The sequence below is a fragment of the Columba livia genome, chromosome 20 (genome assembly GCF_036013475.1).
Source record: "Columba livia isolate bColLiv1 breed racing homer chromosome 20, bColLiv1.pat.W.v2, whole genome shotgun sequence".
NCBI lineage: Eukaryota > Metazoa > Chordata > Aves > Columbiformes > Columbidae > Columba > Columba livia.
The window spans coordinates 7,243,671-7,258,262 of NC_088621.1; the positions used below are offsets into that span (position 1 = coordinate 7,243,671).

General features: G+C 52.7%; 1 protein-coding gene across 4 annotated transcripts in view; it reads right to left on the minus strand.

The window, feature by feature from the left end:
- ATP2A3 (ATPase sarcoplasmic/endoplasmic reticulum Ca2+ transporting 3) overlaps positions 1–14,592 on the minus strand; it is a 48,468-nt gene that overhangs the window by 7,359 nt on the left and 26,517 nt on the right. For all 4 annotated transcript variants that reach the window (XM_065037147.1, XM_065037149.1, XM_065037146.1 and 1 more), the window contains exons 9-19: positions 10,562–10,650; positions 7,880–7,982; positions 7,516–7,647; positions 6,290–6,415; positions 4,339–4,557; positions 3,539–3,874; positions 3,227–3,447; positions 2,089–2,291; positions 1,902–1,987; positions 1,116–1,249; positions 550–667 (exon numbers count right to left, since the gene is read on the minus strand). In XM_065037147.1, the coding sequence (XP_064893219.1) occupies positions 550–667; positions 1,116–1,249; positions 1,902–1,987; positions 2,089–2,291; positions 3,227–3,447; positions 3,539–3,874; positions 4,339–4,557; positions 6,290–6,415; positions 7,516–7,647; positions 7,880–7,982; positions 10,562–10,650 (1,767 nt within the window). The remainder of the gene's footprint in view (positions 1–549; positions 668–1,115; positions 1,250–1,901; positions 1,988–2,088; positions 2,292–3,226; positions 3,448–3,538; positions 3,875–4,338; positions 4,558–6,289; positions 6,416–7,515; positions 7,648–7,879; positions 7,983–10,561; positions 10,651–14,592) is intronic.

The window sequence follows — 14,592 nt, forward strand, 5'->3', positions numbered from 1 at the left end:
AGAAAGGGTCATCCTAGGTACGAGGAGGAGGATCCAGACAGCCCAAAGAATAGGATTTCTTCAAGGTCTGTCATGATCCCAAGGTGGCTCTTGGTCAAGATCAGTTAAAACTGATGTCCTACATCTCTCCTTCAGATGGGGAAACTGAGGCACAGGCTAGGACTGTATGTGCTCACAGGTGCCTAGCAGGGGACAAAGGACAACATAACCTCCTGGGCACAGCAACCTGCTTGATCTTAAACACCCTTTGGTGTCAACCGAAGCACCACCAGCCTTGGACTGCAAAGGGAGGTGATGCCTCCAAAAGGAGCTGAGACATCCATACCCCTTGCGTTGCCTATAAGGAAAGCTTCTGACTTCAGTAAAGGTTCATTGGGACAGGGTGTCTCCCGATCCCCATGTTGGTTTGAGTCACGTGATGTGGTCCTGGGGGCACATGCTGGAGACAACCATTCCAGAAGCTTCCAGACCCAAAGATTGCTCCAGGGATGTCCTTACCCACAGGAGGAGCCCCCTGGGCTACATGTGGAGGTGGCACAGGGCACTCACCGGCATGGGCTTGACATAGAGGATGAGGAAATGCAGAGCCATGGACATAACGATAGCCCCCAGCAGCCAGATGTTGAGCCACGGTGGCATCCGCAGCAGCGACTGGTTCTCAGAGACACTACGAAAACGAGGGGACAACATTAGCCCCAGTAACATCCTGTTCCCCACACCTGCCCAAGCCAAGGGTTCCCATTCTTCTCCAAGTTACAGGGCTGTTTGCTATAGCCCTTCTCTTCCAGATGGTTTTGTTTCAGGCTTTGCCACGATTTAAATCTGGACACCCATCTCAATGCAACCAGCCATGCATGGATTAAGACCAGTCATTAACAAGGCCAACTGCTAACGGATTTACATCCAGCCCTTCCTCCACCACTATAAAAAAATATTCTTCTTCAGGCCAGACACGAGGAAGAATTTTTTTACAGCGAGGGTGGTGAAACACTGGCCCAGGTTGCCCAGAGCTGAGTCAAACCAAAGCCCTCAGCCCACCAACAGATGCTCAAAGAGACCATACACAAAATCGGTTCACATGTGGAGCATCCAAAGAGACCTTGTGGCCACCCTACCTGTTCAGAGCGTTGCACATTTCAATTGTCACCAGCACGGACAGAGCCATCGTGGTTGGATATCGGGACTCGAAGATCTCACAGTCGATTCCTTCAAAGATGGGGTTGTCCTTGGTGCACCTCATGAAGTTCCTCTGTCAGCACAGGAAACTGCTGGTAAATACGTGGCAGAGGAGCAGTGTAGAAAAGGCAGGAAAGAGGAGGAAGAGGTCCACTGGTTGGGGGGGTACATGGTGAACCTTGATTTTTAGGCGTGCTGTTAAATATCCCACAGTTCAGAGCAACTGATAAAGCTGTCTAAAGTCACCCAGATTCTGCTGTGGCTGGGGCTTTGGCATTATGGCTAGAGAGTGGCTTAGAGATTTTAATGTGCAGTTAATAAGGTGTTTGAGCACACACACGTCTCCATCAAAAATACATCTTAAATGCACATGATGTTGGAGTGCAATGGCACCTGCTTTCCTACCACCTTGTTTAGACCTACAGTAACATAAAAACTGATCCCTTTCAATGTGGGATCAGGCACAGGAGCTACTTCCAGCTTTTTTGGATTAAGTTTCCCCTGCCATGCTGGTCACTGGCAGAAGCAAGGCTGGAAACAAAAGCCTGAGGGAGAGAATTCACTTTTATTTTAAATTCTCGTCCTCTCCACCAGGAATGTGGGAACACTACAAGAACCACAGAAGAAAGGTAGAGCAAAGACCCCAGTGCCCAAATCCACCCCTGAATCCACCCCCACATTCAACCCACAGCTAAATGTTTCAACCTGTTCCCCTCCCAACTCACCAGCTGATGGAAGGAGACCTGCGGTCCCTCGGCGTCATACAGGAACCACCATGTCGCTGCACCCACCGTGGCCAGGCCCACGTACACTGCAGCCGAGAGAGACATCCTGACCCCTAGCACCCAGCAAGGAGCCCCCCGCCCCATGTCCATCCTCATCCTCTGCCCACCGGCGCCCACAAGGGCTCACCTCCGATGGCCAGGTAGCGGAAGAAGAGCCACCCGCTGATGAGGGGCTCCCTGGGGTTTCGGGGCAGCTTGTCCATGATGTCCAGGTCGGGGGGGTTGAAGCCCAGCGCGGTGGCTGGCAGCCCGTCCGTCACCAGGTTCACCCACAGCAGCTGCACGGGGATGAGGGCCTCGGGCAAGCCCAGGATGGCTGTCAGGAAGATACTGCAGGGAAAAACCCAAAGATGCCAAATTAGGTGAGCTCTGTGCAGCCAGAGAAAGTGCCAGTGTTGTGCAAGGGGAGAGTGAAGAGGCACCCTGGATCCAAATACCCTAAACTGAATCCACTCAAAGTCCTGAGTCAGGAAGGTGAAGTCCAAGACTTAATTTTGCCGCTAAAATTTGTTCCTGTTGCCATTAAAATTTGCTTCGCAGTTGAAACCCAACCACTGACCTCCACACAGCCACACGGGTTCCTGATCCCAGCACAAACTCCCTGGCTGAAATGCATGAGCAAAGGATGCCCAAGTGATCACAGAACAATTTGGGTTGGAAGGACACTCAAAGCTCCCCCAGTGCCCCCCCCTGCCATGAGCAGGGACATCTTCACCAGCTCAGGTTGCTCAGAGCCCCGTCCAGCCTGGCCTGGGATGTCTCCAGGGATGGTTCATCCACCACCTCTCTGGCCAACTTGGGCCAGGCTCTCATCATCCTCAGAGGCAACAATTTCTTCCTCATGTCTGGCCTAAAGGCTGTGCCCACGTTGCTGAGGATGGTGCTGATTTACTGGGAGGGATGGGCAGGGACAAAAGCAGCTGCCCAGGACCTGCTGCAAAGTGCATCGGTGTGACCTGCTGACAATAGCCTGTGCACAGATATCTGCACCTGCCTTAGACGCTGCCATGGGCTTAAACAGGCAACACGTTACCAAAACAGTTCCTGGGGGTGGCCCAATTATAAAACTACAAAAGGAAAATCCCCCTGCCCCAGGGGAACGAGACAATGCATAGCTGCTCCAGTTGGTGCCCAGGGTTACAATTGTGGGGACCACATGCTGCCAGGGGCAGGGGCCATGGACAGGACTGCAGGTCACCTGCCCCAGGGGACATGTCCTCACTGCTGCTCCCCGCAATGTGGTGCCTGGTGTGGGGGGCTCTCACCAAACGACCTCCCCGACGTTGGAGGAGATGAGATAGCGGATGAACTGCTTCATGTTGTTGTAAATAGCTCTGCCCTCCTCAACGGCTGACACGATGGTGGAGAAGTTGTCATCAGAGAGCACCATCTCAGCAGCCGATTTGGCGACCGCTGTGCCCGACCCCATGGCAATGCCGATCTCAGCTTTCTTCAGGGCCGGGGCATCATTGACGCCATCACCTGTCTGCACAAAGGTGTGATTAAGGGGGTGCAAGGGACTGGGCTGGGCAGAGAGGAGGGGACCAGGGGGTGGTGGAGCATGCCCGGGGACTCACCATGGCGGTGATCTCGTGGAAGGACTGGAGGTACTCGACAATGCGGGACTTGTGTGCCGGCTCCACGCGGGCGAAGCATCGGGCATGCTGGCATGCCTGCCGCTGCGCCTCGGGGGGCAGCTCGTCGAACTCCCGGCCCGTGTAGGCTTTGCCGGCCACGTCCTCGCTCTCTGAGAAGATGCCGATCCTGCGGCAGATGGCCACTGCCGTGCCCTTGTTGTCCCCCGTGATCATGATGACACGGATGCCGGCCTTGCGGCACATCTCGATGGAGGAGGTGACCTCCTTGCGGGGAGGGTCCAGCATCCCCACGCAGCCCACAAAGGTCAGGTTATTCTGTGGGGGGGACAGCCCCAGACCCACATTAACCCCCGAGGATACAGATGCTTCCCTCCCTGCTGTGAAACCACCCTGGGCATGGGGATTTCCCGTGGGAGAAAACTTTTAGGACATTTTCTACCAACAGCGCCGTGGATGCACCCTGTAGCCCCAATGCAGTGGGATGTTCCTGTCCCCTCTGATGCTCCTCACACCTTCCCACTTTGCTTCCTTCCTTCTGGTGGTCCCTGGACCCCTCTGGGAGGTCACCCCACACGGATGGATGCCTAGTGGGATGGGGCTGTTGCCCTTAGGGCCATCCCCACTGTATGCAGCTCTGCACCAGGGTTTGCAGAGGAGGACCTGAGCTGTGGCACTGCCTGCTACTCAGAGAGAAAATACTGCTGAGGCAGCTGGAAGTGGGTGCGAAAGCTTCAGGAATAAGGCAAAAAAGCTCCTGGAGAAAGGCCCCGGTGCTGTACCTCGTAGTGGACGAAGGCGGTGGAGTCGTGCAGCTGCATGTTCTCCCTGGGCACGGGTGCGTCCTGGGTGGCCAGGGCCAGGCAGCGCAGCGTGTCGATGCCCATGCCCCAGTCCCGGATCCTGCTCAGGATCTTCTCCCTCACGGGGGCTGTCAGTGGGACCTTGGCAGTGCCCACGCGGACGTGGGTGCAGCGCTCGATCACGCTTTCCGGGGCGCCCTGGGGAGGAGCAGGGGGGGCTTTAGGGGCTGGAGTGAACCTGGAGGATGAGCATCTCTTGCCAGCACTGAAGGAAGTGCCAGAGGGAGGGAAGGCACCAAGTTTGGGCAAAGGAGAAGGAAATCTCCCCAAAACTCGAGCATGCACATCCTGGCACGAGGGCTCAGCGCGCTAGATGGCAGCCTACAACTGAGCGCACAGGGATCGCGGCCGGGAAGGATGAACCGGCATCAGGTCACCAGGCAGCAGGAACTGCTCTGCAGGGGATCTGACTCCTGCAAAACCCACACGTCTGCGTGGGATTCTCCCACACCACAGATCCCTTCTCAGACCCAGAGGGGATTCGAGCTGTGAGTCTCCCCTAAAAAAAATGTGGAATGCTCAGTGGATGCTCATGATGCCTTTGTGGTTCAGGAAAACATATACTTCAGCATCACAGCATCTCACCATGTCCCTTCTGACCTTACAAGGACCTCTGACATTGCTTTTTAATATAAAACTTGTAAACTCTCTATTGCTCCTCTTCAAAGGGCTCACCCAGGACTGCCGGGCTACGGATGTGGTGGCTTCAGATGGTCCTGACCCGACCAGGAGCACAGAGTTCACCCACCCAGAAGATCTCCCAGTGGGAACAACAATATATGAATTTTCTCGGAGTCAGCGGGGAGAAATTCCTGCTGCATCTCTTTTCTTGGGAAGAAAATGCCCTATAAAACACTATTTTATTTCTGGTTACAGTGGAAAGCTGGGCATCCCCCCTTGGGCATTACTGGTGCCTGGAGGGTCCAAGCCTTTAATAAAGACAAATGCCCAAGTTTTGCACAGGGGTTGCTCCCTCTGGCCCCAGCACCAGCACACTCAGCACCTTTTCATCCCTCTAAATCATTTTACCTCCTTTTTTTTCTATCAATCCTGCAAAGACTCACCTCCTCCCTGACCACACCAGTCTACCTGCTGCCCCTTGTCCTGGTTTTGCTAAAACAAGTTTCTCTCTTAGTGAATTTTGCCTGTCAGCTAAAGCCTTCATATTAACTGCATTTTCCTGGAGAACCAGACATGTTTTGGTAAACCTAGCAATGGAATGCAAACTTATTGATAAGCACGGATGGACATCTCGTGAGAGGGGCGACGAGAAACAAGGGAGCAAGAAACTGACCAACTGTGTATAACATTCCATTCACGTGAATACTTCATATAAAAGTGGGAGATCACGAGGATCTCGTGTGCTTTTCCCTTTTCCCTTCTGCTTATGGCCAACATTTAGGAGAGGACCTTGCTAGTCGTCCCTGCGAACTGAGGCCTAGTGAGAGACTGAATCCAGCTCCGATTGGCTGCAGAGTCTAATCCAGGACTCTGGTTGCCGGCTCTGCAGTTGCTGGGACTTTCAAGATTGGTTTTGTATATTTTGTATTATTTTCTCTATTCTTATTAGTAGCATTAGTAAAACATCTTTAATTTTTTCCAACTCTCTTCACTCTGTGCTTCTTTTCCTCCCAATTGCCTCTCCTTAGTGAAAAAGGGGGAGAGGGAGGGGGAAGTGTGGGGGGGGAGAGGGGGTTAACAACACATCTGCCAGGGTTTTATTGTCACCCCGCAATCTTAACCCTCGACACCCCCAAATCTCCAGACAGAGAGACAAACTGCAAAGCGTCACTGCCCGCTGCAGAAAGGGCCAGATGCTGCCAGGGTGGGCACGGGGATCCCGCAGGATGCTGAGGAACTTCTCCCCTACCTTGACAAACATTTTGCTGCCAGTGGAATTCTGGCTGGGGCCGGTGGGTGTGCAGTACACTGACATGGACTTGCGGTCACGGGAGAACTCCAGGGTGCACTCCTTCCTCATCAGCTGCTTGATCACCTGTGGGGACAAAGTGGCTGAGCTGGGACGTGCTGTGTACAGCACAAGGCTGACCTGGGACATGCTGGCGACACAGCACCTGGTGTTCTCCACCTTGGCTAGCAGCCCTGCCAAGCCAGCACAGCCCCAGTGATGGGAGGAGAAAGCAAACACAGGAGCCAGGAGGGACGGGACAGTGCAAAAAGCAAAAGAAGTTTTCCCTTTGCAATTTTTCAGGAGAATTTTAACCCCTCAACTACACCATTGCTGCCCAAGCCCATGGCACACACCAGCCCATGTGCTGTGCCCACAGACGGGCTCCTGCACCGCAACACCCCCCAAAACCCCACCACAAACCAGGCTCTACCATTGCTACCAGTGGGCACGGGCAACGGAGCAGCTGTCAGACTGATGGGTGGCTGGGAAACTCCATCTCCCTTATCAGTAAGGAGTCGGGATATTTATTACGACTCACTCAGACCTATCTGAGGAAGAAATGCTGGAACAGAGAGCCCTTCCTTCAAACAAGGAAAGACATTAAAAGATCTAATGGCACGATACCAAAGCTGAGTAAACCTAGACATGAAATAAAGTGTATTTTTACCCCTCCTGTTGAGGGGTGAGATACTGGGAGGCAGAGTTGGAGGGGGGAATAGCCAGCATGGGATATTTTCACACTAAAAATATAAATGGTTCCAATGAGCAAGCCTTGATCAGGCAGGCATAGCTCTGGGGAGTGGGGTTTGGGTCGTGCTATGGGGTACAGCTGCTCAGGGCAAATCAGACACCTAAAGATTTGCTGCAGAGCAACAAAAATCCAAACCTTCTCATCTGGAGCTAGAGCTCTGGCAATGATTGAAGAGGCTGACTTTGAGAACTGGGGATCACCTGCTCCAAAGCATCACACAGACCCAGTTTAGGCCCCGCGGCATCAGCCCCTCCAGGGTCATTGCACGATCTGCTCTGAAAACAGCCCAGCACCCTGCAAGCCAGGAAATCGCATCCTTGTGGCAGACCGGTCCCTTAGCTCATCGCAAGCGGTTATTGCTCAAATAGCAGCTGTCCCAAAGCCTTTCCCTCCTTCCCGTCCCCTGAGGTTGTAGGGGCCTCCCCCCACTCACCGAATTGCAGGCATTGGCTCGCTCCACCTTGGACAGTTTGCTGGTGTCGGTGTCGAAGACATTCATCTTCTCCACAAGGCACGTCAGGGCTGTTTCAGTGGCTTCTCCCACCTTCTCATAGACTTTCTTGGACTACAGGGCAGGAAAAAAAAAAGAACAGCTTAAGTTTTAGAGCACATCCCTGCCTACTGCTCTAGCCAAGGATGCTGTTGCCCATGGCACCATCCCAGGGCTCCCAGAGGATGCTCCAGGATGGGTTGAAGCCAGGGCAGGGGATCCCAAGAGACAAGCCTCTGCTGCAAAGGGGTCCACAGCAAAGGGAAAAGCATCGCCAATGCCCCCACCACGCCGGGGCTCCCCGCACCTCGTTGTAGTCCAGCGAGGAGTCATTGCAGAGGGCGCAGATGGTGGCCAGCTCCACCAGCCCGTCGTACTGCCCGCACCGCACCGGCTGCTCGTCCTTCAGGCTGTGGGAGAAAACAACCCCCAGAGCCTTACACCTTCAAATAATACTTAGCTTCTCCTATATATCCCTTGTAAAAGTTTCTGAAAAGAGGGAGAAAGAGCCCGGTTAAAGCCCTGGGCTTGGCAATAAAAGCTTGGGTTCGTATTTTGTGCTTTACCAAACGGGGCAGGACTAGTTGCAAATAAAATATTCCAGGAGGCACACTCTGGAAGTGTCCCAGAATAAAGGGGGCTGGAGCTCTAAAGAGCATTGGACCTGAAAGCAGGGGCTGTCGAAAGGCTGATGTTGAAGAGGATGGATGAGAAAAGGGACAAAGAAATGCCAGTTAATGTTCAATCCATCAAGGGTTTCCAGTTGATGGGGATCCAGAGGAGCTATAGAACCAGCAACAAGTCCCTTCTCTTCCCTGTGATGCTGCTTCATGCTCCAGAGAGCCAAATGGCACCCAAGGGATCATTTGAGAGTGTCAGCCGAATTTAACAACTGCATTGCTGTGGCTGTTCCTAAGCAAGCAGTGAACTGTGGCCTTTTCTTCCTAAATAGCAGCTTTTCACTACATAAAGGAGCACAAACGTTGGGAAGGAGCAGCCCTCAACACCTCAGTGAAGCTGGACACTGCTTCTTGCACAGTGGCAAAGACAGCAGTTGTGGTTTTCAGGGGAAATAAGAAATTACCCCAACTCCAGGAGAGGTAACTGCAGGTTAGAGCGGTATAAACCCAGCCGGTCATCTGCTCACTGGAAAAATAATTTGTCAGGCATTTATTAGGATCAGTTTATTCCACTGCTGGTTCCCAATGGAAAGAACATTTTGGAGCCCTTGTTACAGCTCAGGAGCGGAAAACAGGGAGCGGCCAAGAAAATCTGAAAAATCTGTTTGCTGAGGGACAAGAAGCCACTCTGGGCTGAGTGTGGGCAGGGGACAGCAGGCAGGGGACAGCCACTGCCTCCTGCCCAGGGGATGCTGCTCAGCCCGGAGGTGGAGGAGGGAGCCTGTGGGACTCTGGGCTGGGTTTTGATGTTTGGGAAGGTGGAAATATCAGAGGTGGCTTTTGCGGCGTGTGATCCTCTGGATACTTCTGAGATAAGGGGATATGTCCCCATCATCGCTTGTCCCTCCACAAAGCAGGGTGAGACCCGTGTGCTGGGAAAAGCAAAGTACTGCTGGCTGGGTGCTGCACAGGGATGCAACCAAACCCAAAGTCAAGCATGTAATAGTCCCCATGCCAAGGCCAGGCTAAAGCAAAACAAGCATTTCAGTTCCACCAGCCACAGGGGAACTGTGGGTTTCTCTCCGTGACACCTAAACAAGCCTTCTCATCCTCCTTGATGCACAAAGGCAAGCACAGGGCTGAAGCAAAGCTCAAAAGCAACACAAATTGCTGCAGACCAACACAGAGCCTCGTGGCAGGCAGTCCCCAAACAAGAGGGGACATTGCAGCTTCAGAGGTTACAGATACGAGTTCAGCACCTCAGTCCTCCTCACTTAATTGAAACACACTGATTGATACCAGCTTATGACCTGGCTCACTTTTTAATGGACATTTCTAGCCAGGGATCAAATTTGCTCTATAAATATTCATGAAATTAAGTCTGAGGTTGCAATGAATTATAGTCACTCCACAGACGAGCAGAAGGGACCATGGTGAAGAATGTGCACGGGATCACACAGCAAAGTGAAGGGGAGCGGAGATGTTCCAGCCACCGGCTGAGCTTTGTGTCTCCTTCCCAGACCCTCCCCATGCTGGGGAGCATCACCCCCCTTTGAAGGAGGGGGAATAAACAAACGCAACAGCAGAAAACCCTCATGTGTAATAACGCAGCAGAGATAAGCCCCTGGCTTCCACTCCCTGCCCTTGCCTGAGCTCAGCATGTCTCCCCCCAGAACATGTCCTTACATCAGTGGGATCGTGTCCCAGGCACAGCAGCTATTTTGGCCATTCCTGCCGAGGACATGGGGCTTGGGTACCGCTCTGCTGCCGGGATTTGCAAGTCCCTCTGCACATCACCAGCGATGAGGCTGTGGGATGAGCTTCTGGCCCCAGATCCTGCCTGGGTCAGAGTGATGGTCACCGACCGATACCGAAAAATGCGCAGGCTTCAGAAATTTGGAGAATGAGCATGTATTGTAGAAAGCCTCATTCTTTGCTGTTCTCACATTTGCTGCCCTCTCCGGTTTAAAAGTGGGTTTATTGCTAAGGAAGGGAGAGCTGAGTGTGCAGGAGCCCCTTTGCTGAGCAGCGGGAGTGGGGCAGGCAGAGCCAGGGCACAGGCCCCCCACATCATGTTGGGCAGGAGCTGGCAATGAGGGACAGCGAAACTATTTGCCCCAGCTCCCACCAAAATCAAAGAGCAGCCATCCAGTGCTTGCAAGCCCAGTGCGATCAAAACCCAGCACCCAGCAGGTATCTCCATAGGCAGGGTTCGTCGTGGCTGCAAACCCACGTGGAGAACATAGGTGGGGTAAGCTGGGGGTCCTCCAGCTGTAGCTACAAGCTCGACGCTCCCACCTCCCCCTGACTGCACTGCTGGCCCTGGGCCACCCCGTGTCACCCACCAAGCAGAGGGGACCCGCACTCACATCTGTCCCTCGGGGGCATATGTGGAGCCAGTGATGCTGAACTCGTGCAGGCTGCACTGGGCGCCCTCCACCTTCTCCATAATGAACATCTGCAAGGGGGAAAGATAGAAACAGAGCTTTAGGCAGCGACTTTTTGGTACAGCCAAGTGCCCAGCCTGCAGACCCACCAGCTGGTACCATCCCAGCAACAGCCCCACTGGCACCAGGTTCAGCCCCCTCCCTGGTCACCCATCACTCCTGGCTGTCCCCAGATCCTTCCAGCTCTCCACAGCCTTTTTCATGTTTGCCTCCTCCAGCTCTTTTTTTCCATTGGAGAGGAGCGATGCTGAGCCAGTTCCTAAGAAGGTGCCTGTGTTTTTCTTGGAGCAGAGAAGGAGCCAGGTCCAGGTTTCCACGCCTGCCCCAGCTGCCCTGGAAAGCCCCAGCAGGGCAGGATCCAACCAGCCAGGAGCCTTGGGAAGGGGCTGTCCCTGTCACCCTTTTCCAGCCAGCTCTCAGCCACCAGCTCTCCTGCGCCTTACAGGGATTGCTGCTCAGCTCCAGGCACCGGCAATGTGGCTGACCAGCCCCAGGGAGCTGTAAAAGTCCCACACGCTCTATTTTTAGTGATTTTTGCCTTTCAAACTCCTTCCAGTTTCTCTCTTGCCGCTGTACTGAGAGCAACAGAAGAAAACAAAAAATGCAGTAAAAATCCCCCTTCTCCCCAAGCTCTCCCAGTCCTGCACAGCCCACCCTTTGGGACACCTCCAGCAGCAGCAAGAGCAGGACCCGACCCCAGCTGGGGTGACAGCTCGGTGATGCTCCTTTCTGCTTAATCATTATTTATGACCCACACTGAAGCCAAAAAGTAACATAATAAATAAAATTTGTTTGACGAATGTGTTTCCCTGGCTTCAGTTGCCTGCTGGGAGCAGCCAGGAGGCATGACAGCTGCAGGAAAGTGATGCCCTCAGCCTTACAGACTGGCTCAACAGCCCCAGCAAGTGGGTGCAGGGACAACTGTCACTTTCCACCCTGTCTCAAATTATTTATTTTCCCTTTTTATTTTCCTCTGTTCATCTGAGATGTTCCCTGGGAGAAATCGGGAGGCATCGCTCAGCACCAGAGACGCAATGGTTCTGGGTACCATCCACTTAACTCTCCTCCAACGCTTCCTTCGGCAACTAGCAGAGGTTAATTTACTATTGTTATTAATTATTGTTAATAATTCAAGGATACCCCACCAGTGTAGCCACATTGGTTGGTGGGCGTGAGACCTGCCCATGCAACCCGACATCCCCACTGCAAGCTTAGGGCCAAAACAAGGAAAAAAGGTCAAGCTTGGGGAAGCACATTTACAGCAGGTTTAGCACTGGGACGCCTTGGAGAGTTTTCTCACCTCCGTATTTTACAGGTTTGGGCAAATCAAAGCATATATCTCCTATGTAAATACTTCTGAGTCCAAAGCAACCTCCCCATAGGTCCCCAGTTATCTGCAGATACCCCATTTGCTGGGGTATTGCCTTCAGGTCCTTTCCCAGAGCCCATCCTCAGGGTTCCTCAGCATCCCTGAAGGGTTTCAGAGAAAATCACAAACCAAAGGGTTGCAGAAGAGACTCGGGACATCCCAGGGCCTCTGCTGAGGCACTGAGCTCCTCTGGCAGGAGCTGCAAACACTGGTGTACGAAAGACCTCAATAAAAAGAGACAAAACGCATCACGTCGTCTTTGGTAGCTGAATTCCCCCGAGATGATGGACTCCAGGAAGGGGACGAAGTGTGGCTGAAATTTCCCAAAGCAAAGGCTTCTGCAACACCAAAAAGGACCTTTGAAGGGTGAGCATCCTTCATTTCTTTGTGATGTGTCCAACACCACCAGCTCTCCAGAGAGCCAAAATCTCCTGATCTCTTCAGAAAATAGACTCCTGCACTCATAAATGCCAACTGGAGTCTTTTTTACTAAAAAGCATCCACCCCAGCCACCGGAGTCACTGGTGGTTCTGCCTGATACAGGCCTGTTTGTTTTCAAACGCTCATGGCTACAAAACAATTGCTACTTTCACAATAGCAACTTTCTTATGAAAAAAAGGAAAAGAAAAAACCAAAAATCATTCCAGGCCCTTTATTTTTCCATGCCTATTTAAAAAGGTGCTGCGTAACCCACAGCAACCAGAGGTTATATCAAATTTCCTGCCTGCTCCCGGCTTGTGTGACCGGCAGAGCGAGGGGGCGGCCGGGCAATGGCAAAGGTGTCTGCAGGTTTTTGGCGCAGTGTTTCAGTAGATCGACAAGCTGAAAAGGGGACAGGTTTGCAGGCAGTGGAAACAGACCAGAGGAAATAGCTGTGTCTTAATCTGTGAAGAGGACAGGTAAGGTTCCACATCGCAAAAATAAGATAACAGGAGCAATAGAAGGAGGTGGCAAAGCTGCACGGTTTGGGGAGATGCTGGCACAGGGGCTGCCCGACCTCTTGCAGCACCACAGTGAACCCCAGCTCCAGCACCCAGCCAGGGGAACCCAGCCTGCACCCCTGAGCCTTCTGAAGCAACACCAGCAATTCAGGGTTTTAATGCAACGGTGAGATGGAATGGAGATTGTTGCTACGTGCTTATGAAGAGCGCACCCCGCTCCTCCTGCCCCTCGTGTGTCCCCGGTGCTGTGTCACACAGCCAGATGTCGCCAGATGTATTTTTGGAAAGCAAAATGCTGCACCCACAGCTGCAGCATCCCCAGAGTAGCACATGGCATCTGGCTGCAGGCTCTCAGAGAAGAGAGATGCGAAGGATATGGCTCCACATTTCTCTATTTTCTGCAGTATCTTTAAAAAAATTACTTATCAAAAAGCAGACAAGACAGGATCACTGTCTAGAATAGTAAGAAGCTGTAATCATCAATCAGCCCAGGGATCAGCGTCATTTTCCTGCTGTGCTAGAAGCAGCCCTGGCTGACAGGGACCAACCCACAACTGCCACAGCACCTGGGAAACCCCCAGCAAGGTCTCCCATTAATTAGTGACTGATTTAGATAGACAAAACCACCAAATCAAGGCATAATGTCCTGGAGATTAAAAAGCAAAGAGTGCCCGCACAGCTCCTGGGTGGCCGCATCGGCAATGGGAGTTTGCACAGCCAGGTTCTGCTGCAAGGTTTATTGAAAATAAACCCCTTTCTGCTCTTGTTCTGCAAACCAACAACCATGTCAGAGACAGTCAAATGTCACTGGCCACCTCCCTCTCCTGGACACAGGGTACCAGCATCTCCCCCTGCAGCCCCATCCTGCTCTGCCCTACACACCAGCGCAGCCCTGCTCGCATCTCTGCTTTGGGTCCTGACTTAAAAACACCAACCTCGTGCCCCCGGAAAAGTGATTATGGTGCATAAAAGGGTGCTGCAACTTTTAGGAGACTGATTTAAATTTGCAAGGGCAGAGCTACAATGCTTCTCTGTCTCCTCTCCCTGCCAGACAGTTATTTAATGGTTGGGAGGAGGTGGTCCCTGGTTGCTCTGCGAGATGGTGGTCTCAGAAACTGCAAGTTGACACAAATCACAGGTTTAATCTGATTTACTGAGAGAGTTTATGGCTTTCCTGCATTCCTGCAGAGCTGCAGCTTCTGGCAGACTCAAGGCCAGAGTGAAAGAACCAAAGTCTCAGCTACCCCAGATGAACAAGAACCTCAGCACAAAGCCCTTCAGCGACCATTTAATGTATCTGTGGAGATCGCTTTGCCTGTGCTGACCGTATGGCATCCATATGCATCCTGCATCTCTGACAGCACTGCGGCAAGACCCAAGCACCAAGCAGGACCTGGAGCTGGTGGAGCAGCCCTTAAAACCAGCCAAGGGTTTAAACCAGACTTGAAGCCCTTCAAGAGTGACTTCACAGCTCTACAGACCCAACGCTGGCAGCGAGACATCAAGGGCAAGCACTGCGTGCCCTGTGGCCCAGCAGCTGCACTCACGCAAATTAACTGTGTGAATTAATTAAATTGCACTGGATTAACACATTTTTCCAGGTTATTGATAGGCTTTCACGGCTTTTTCTTCCCCCACGGCTG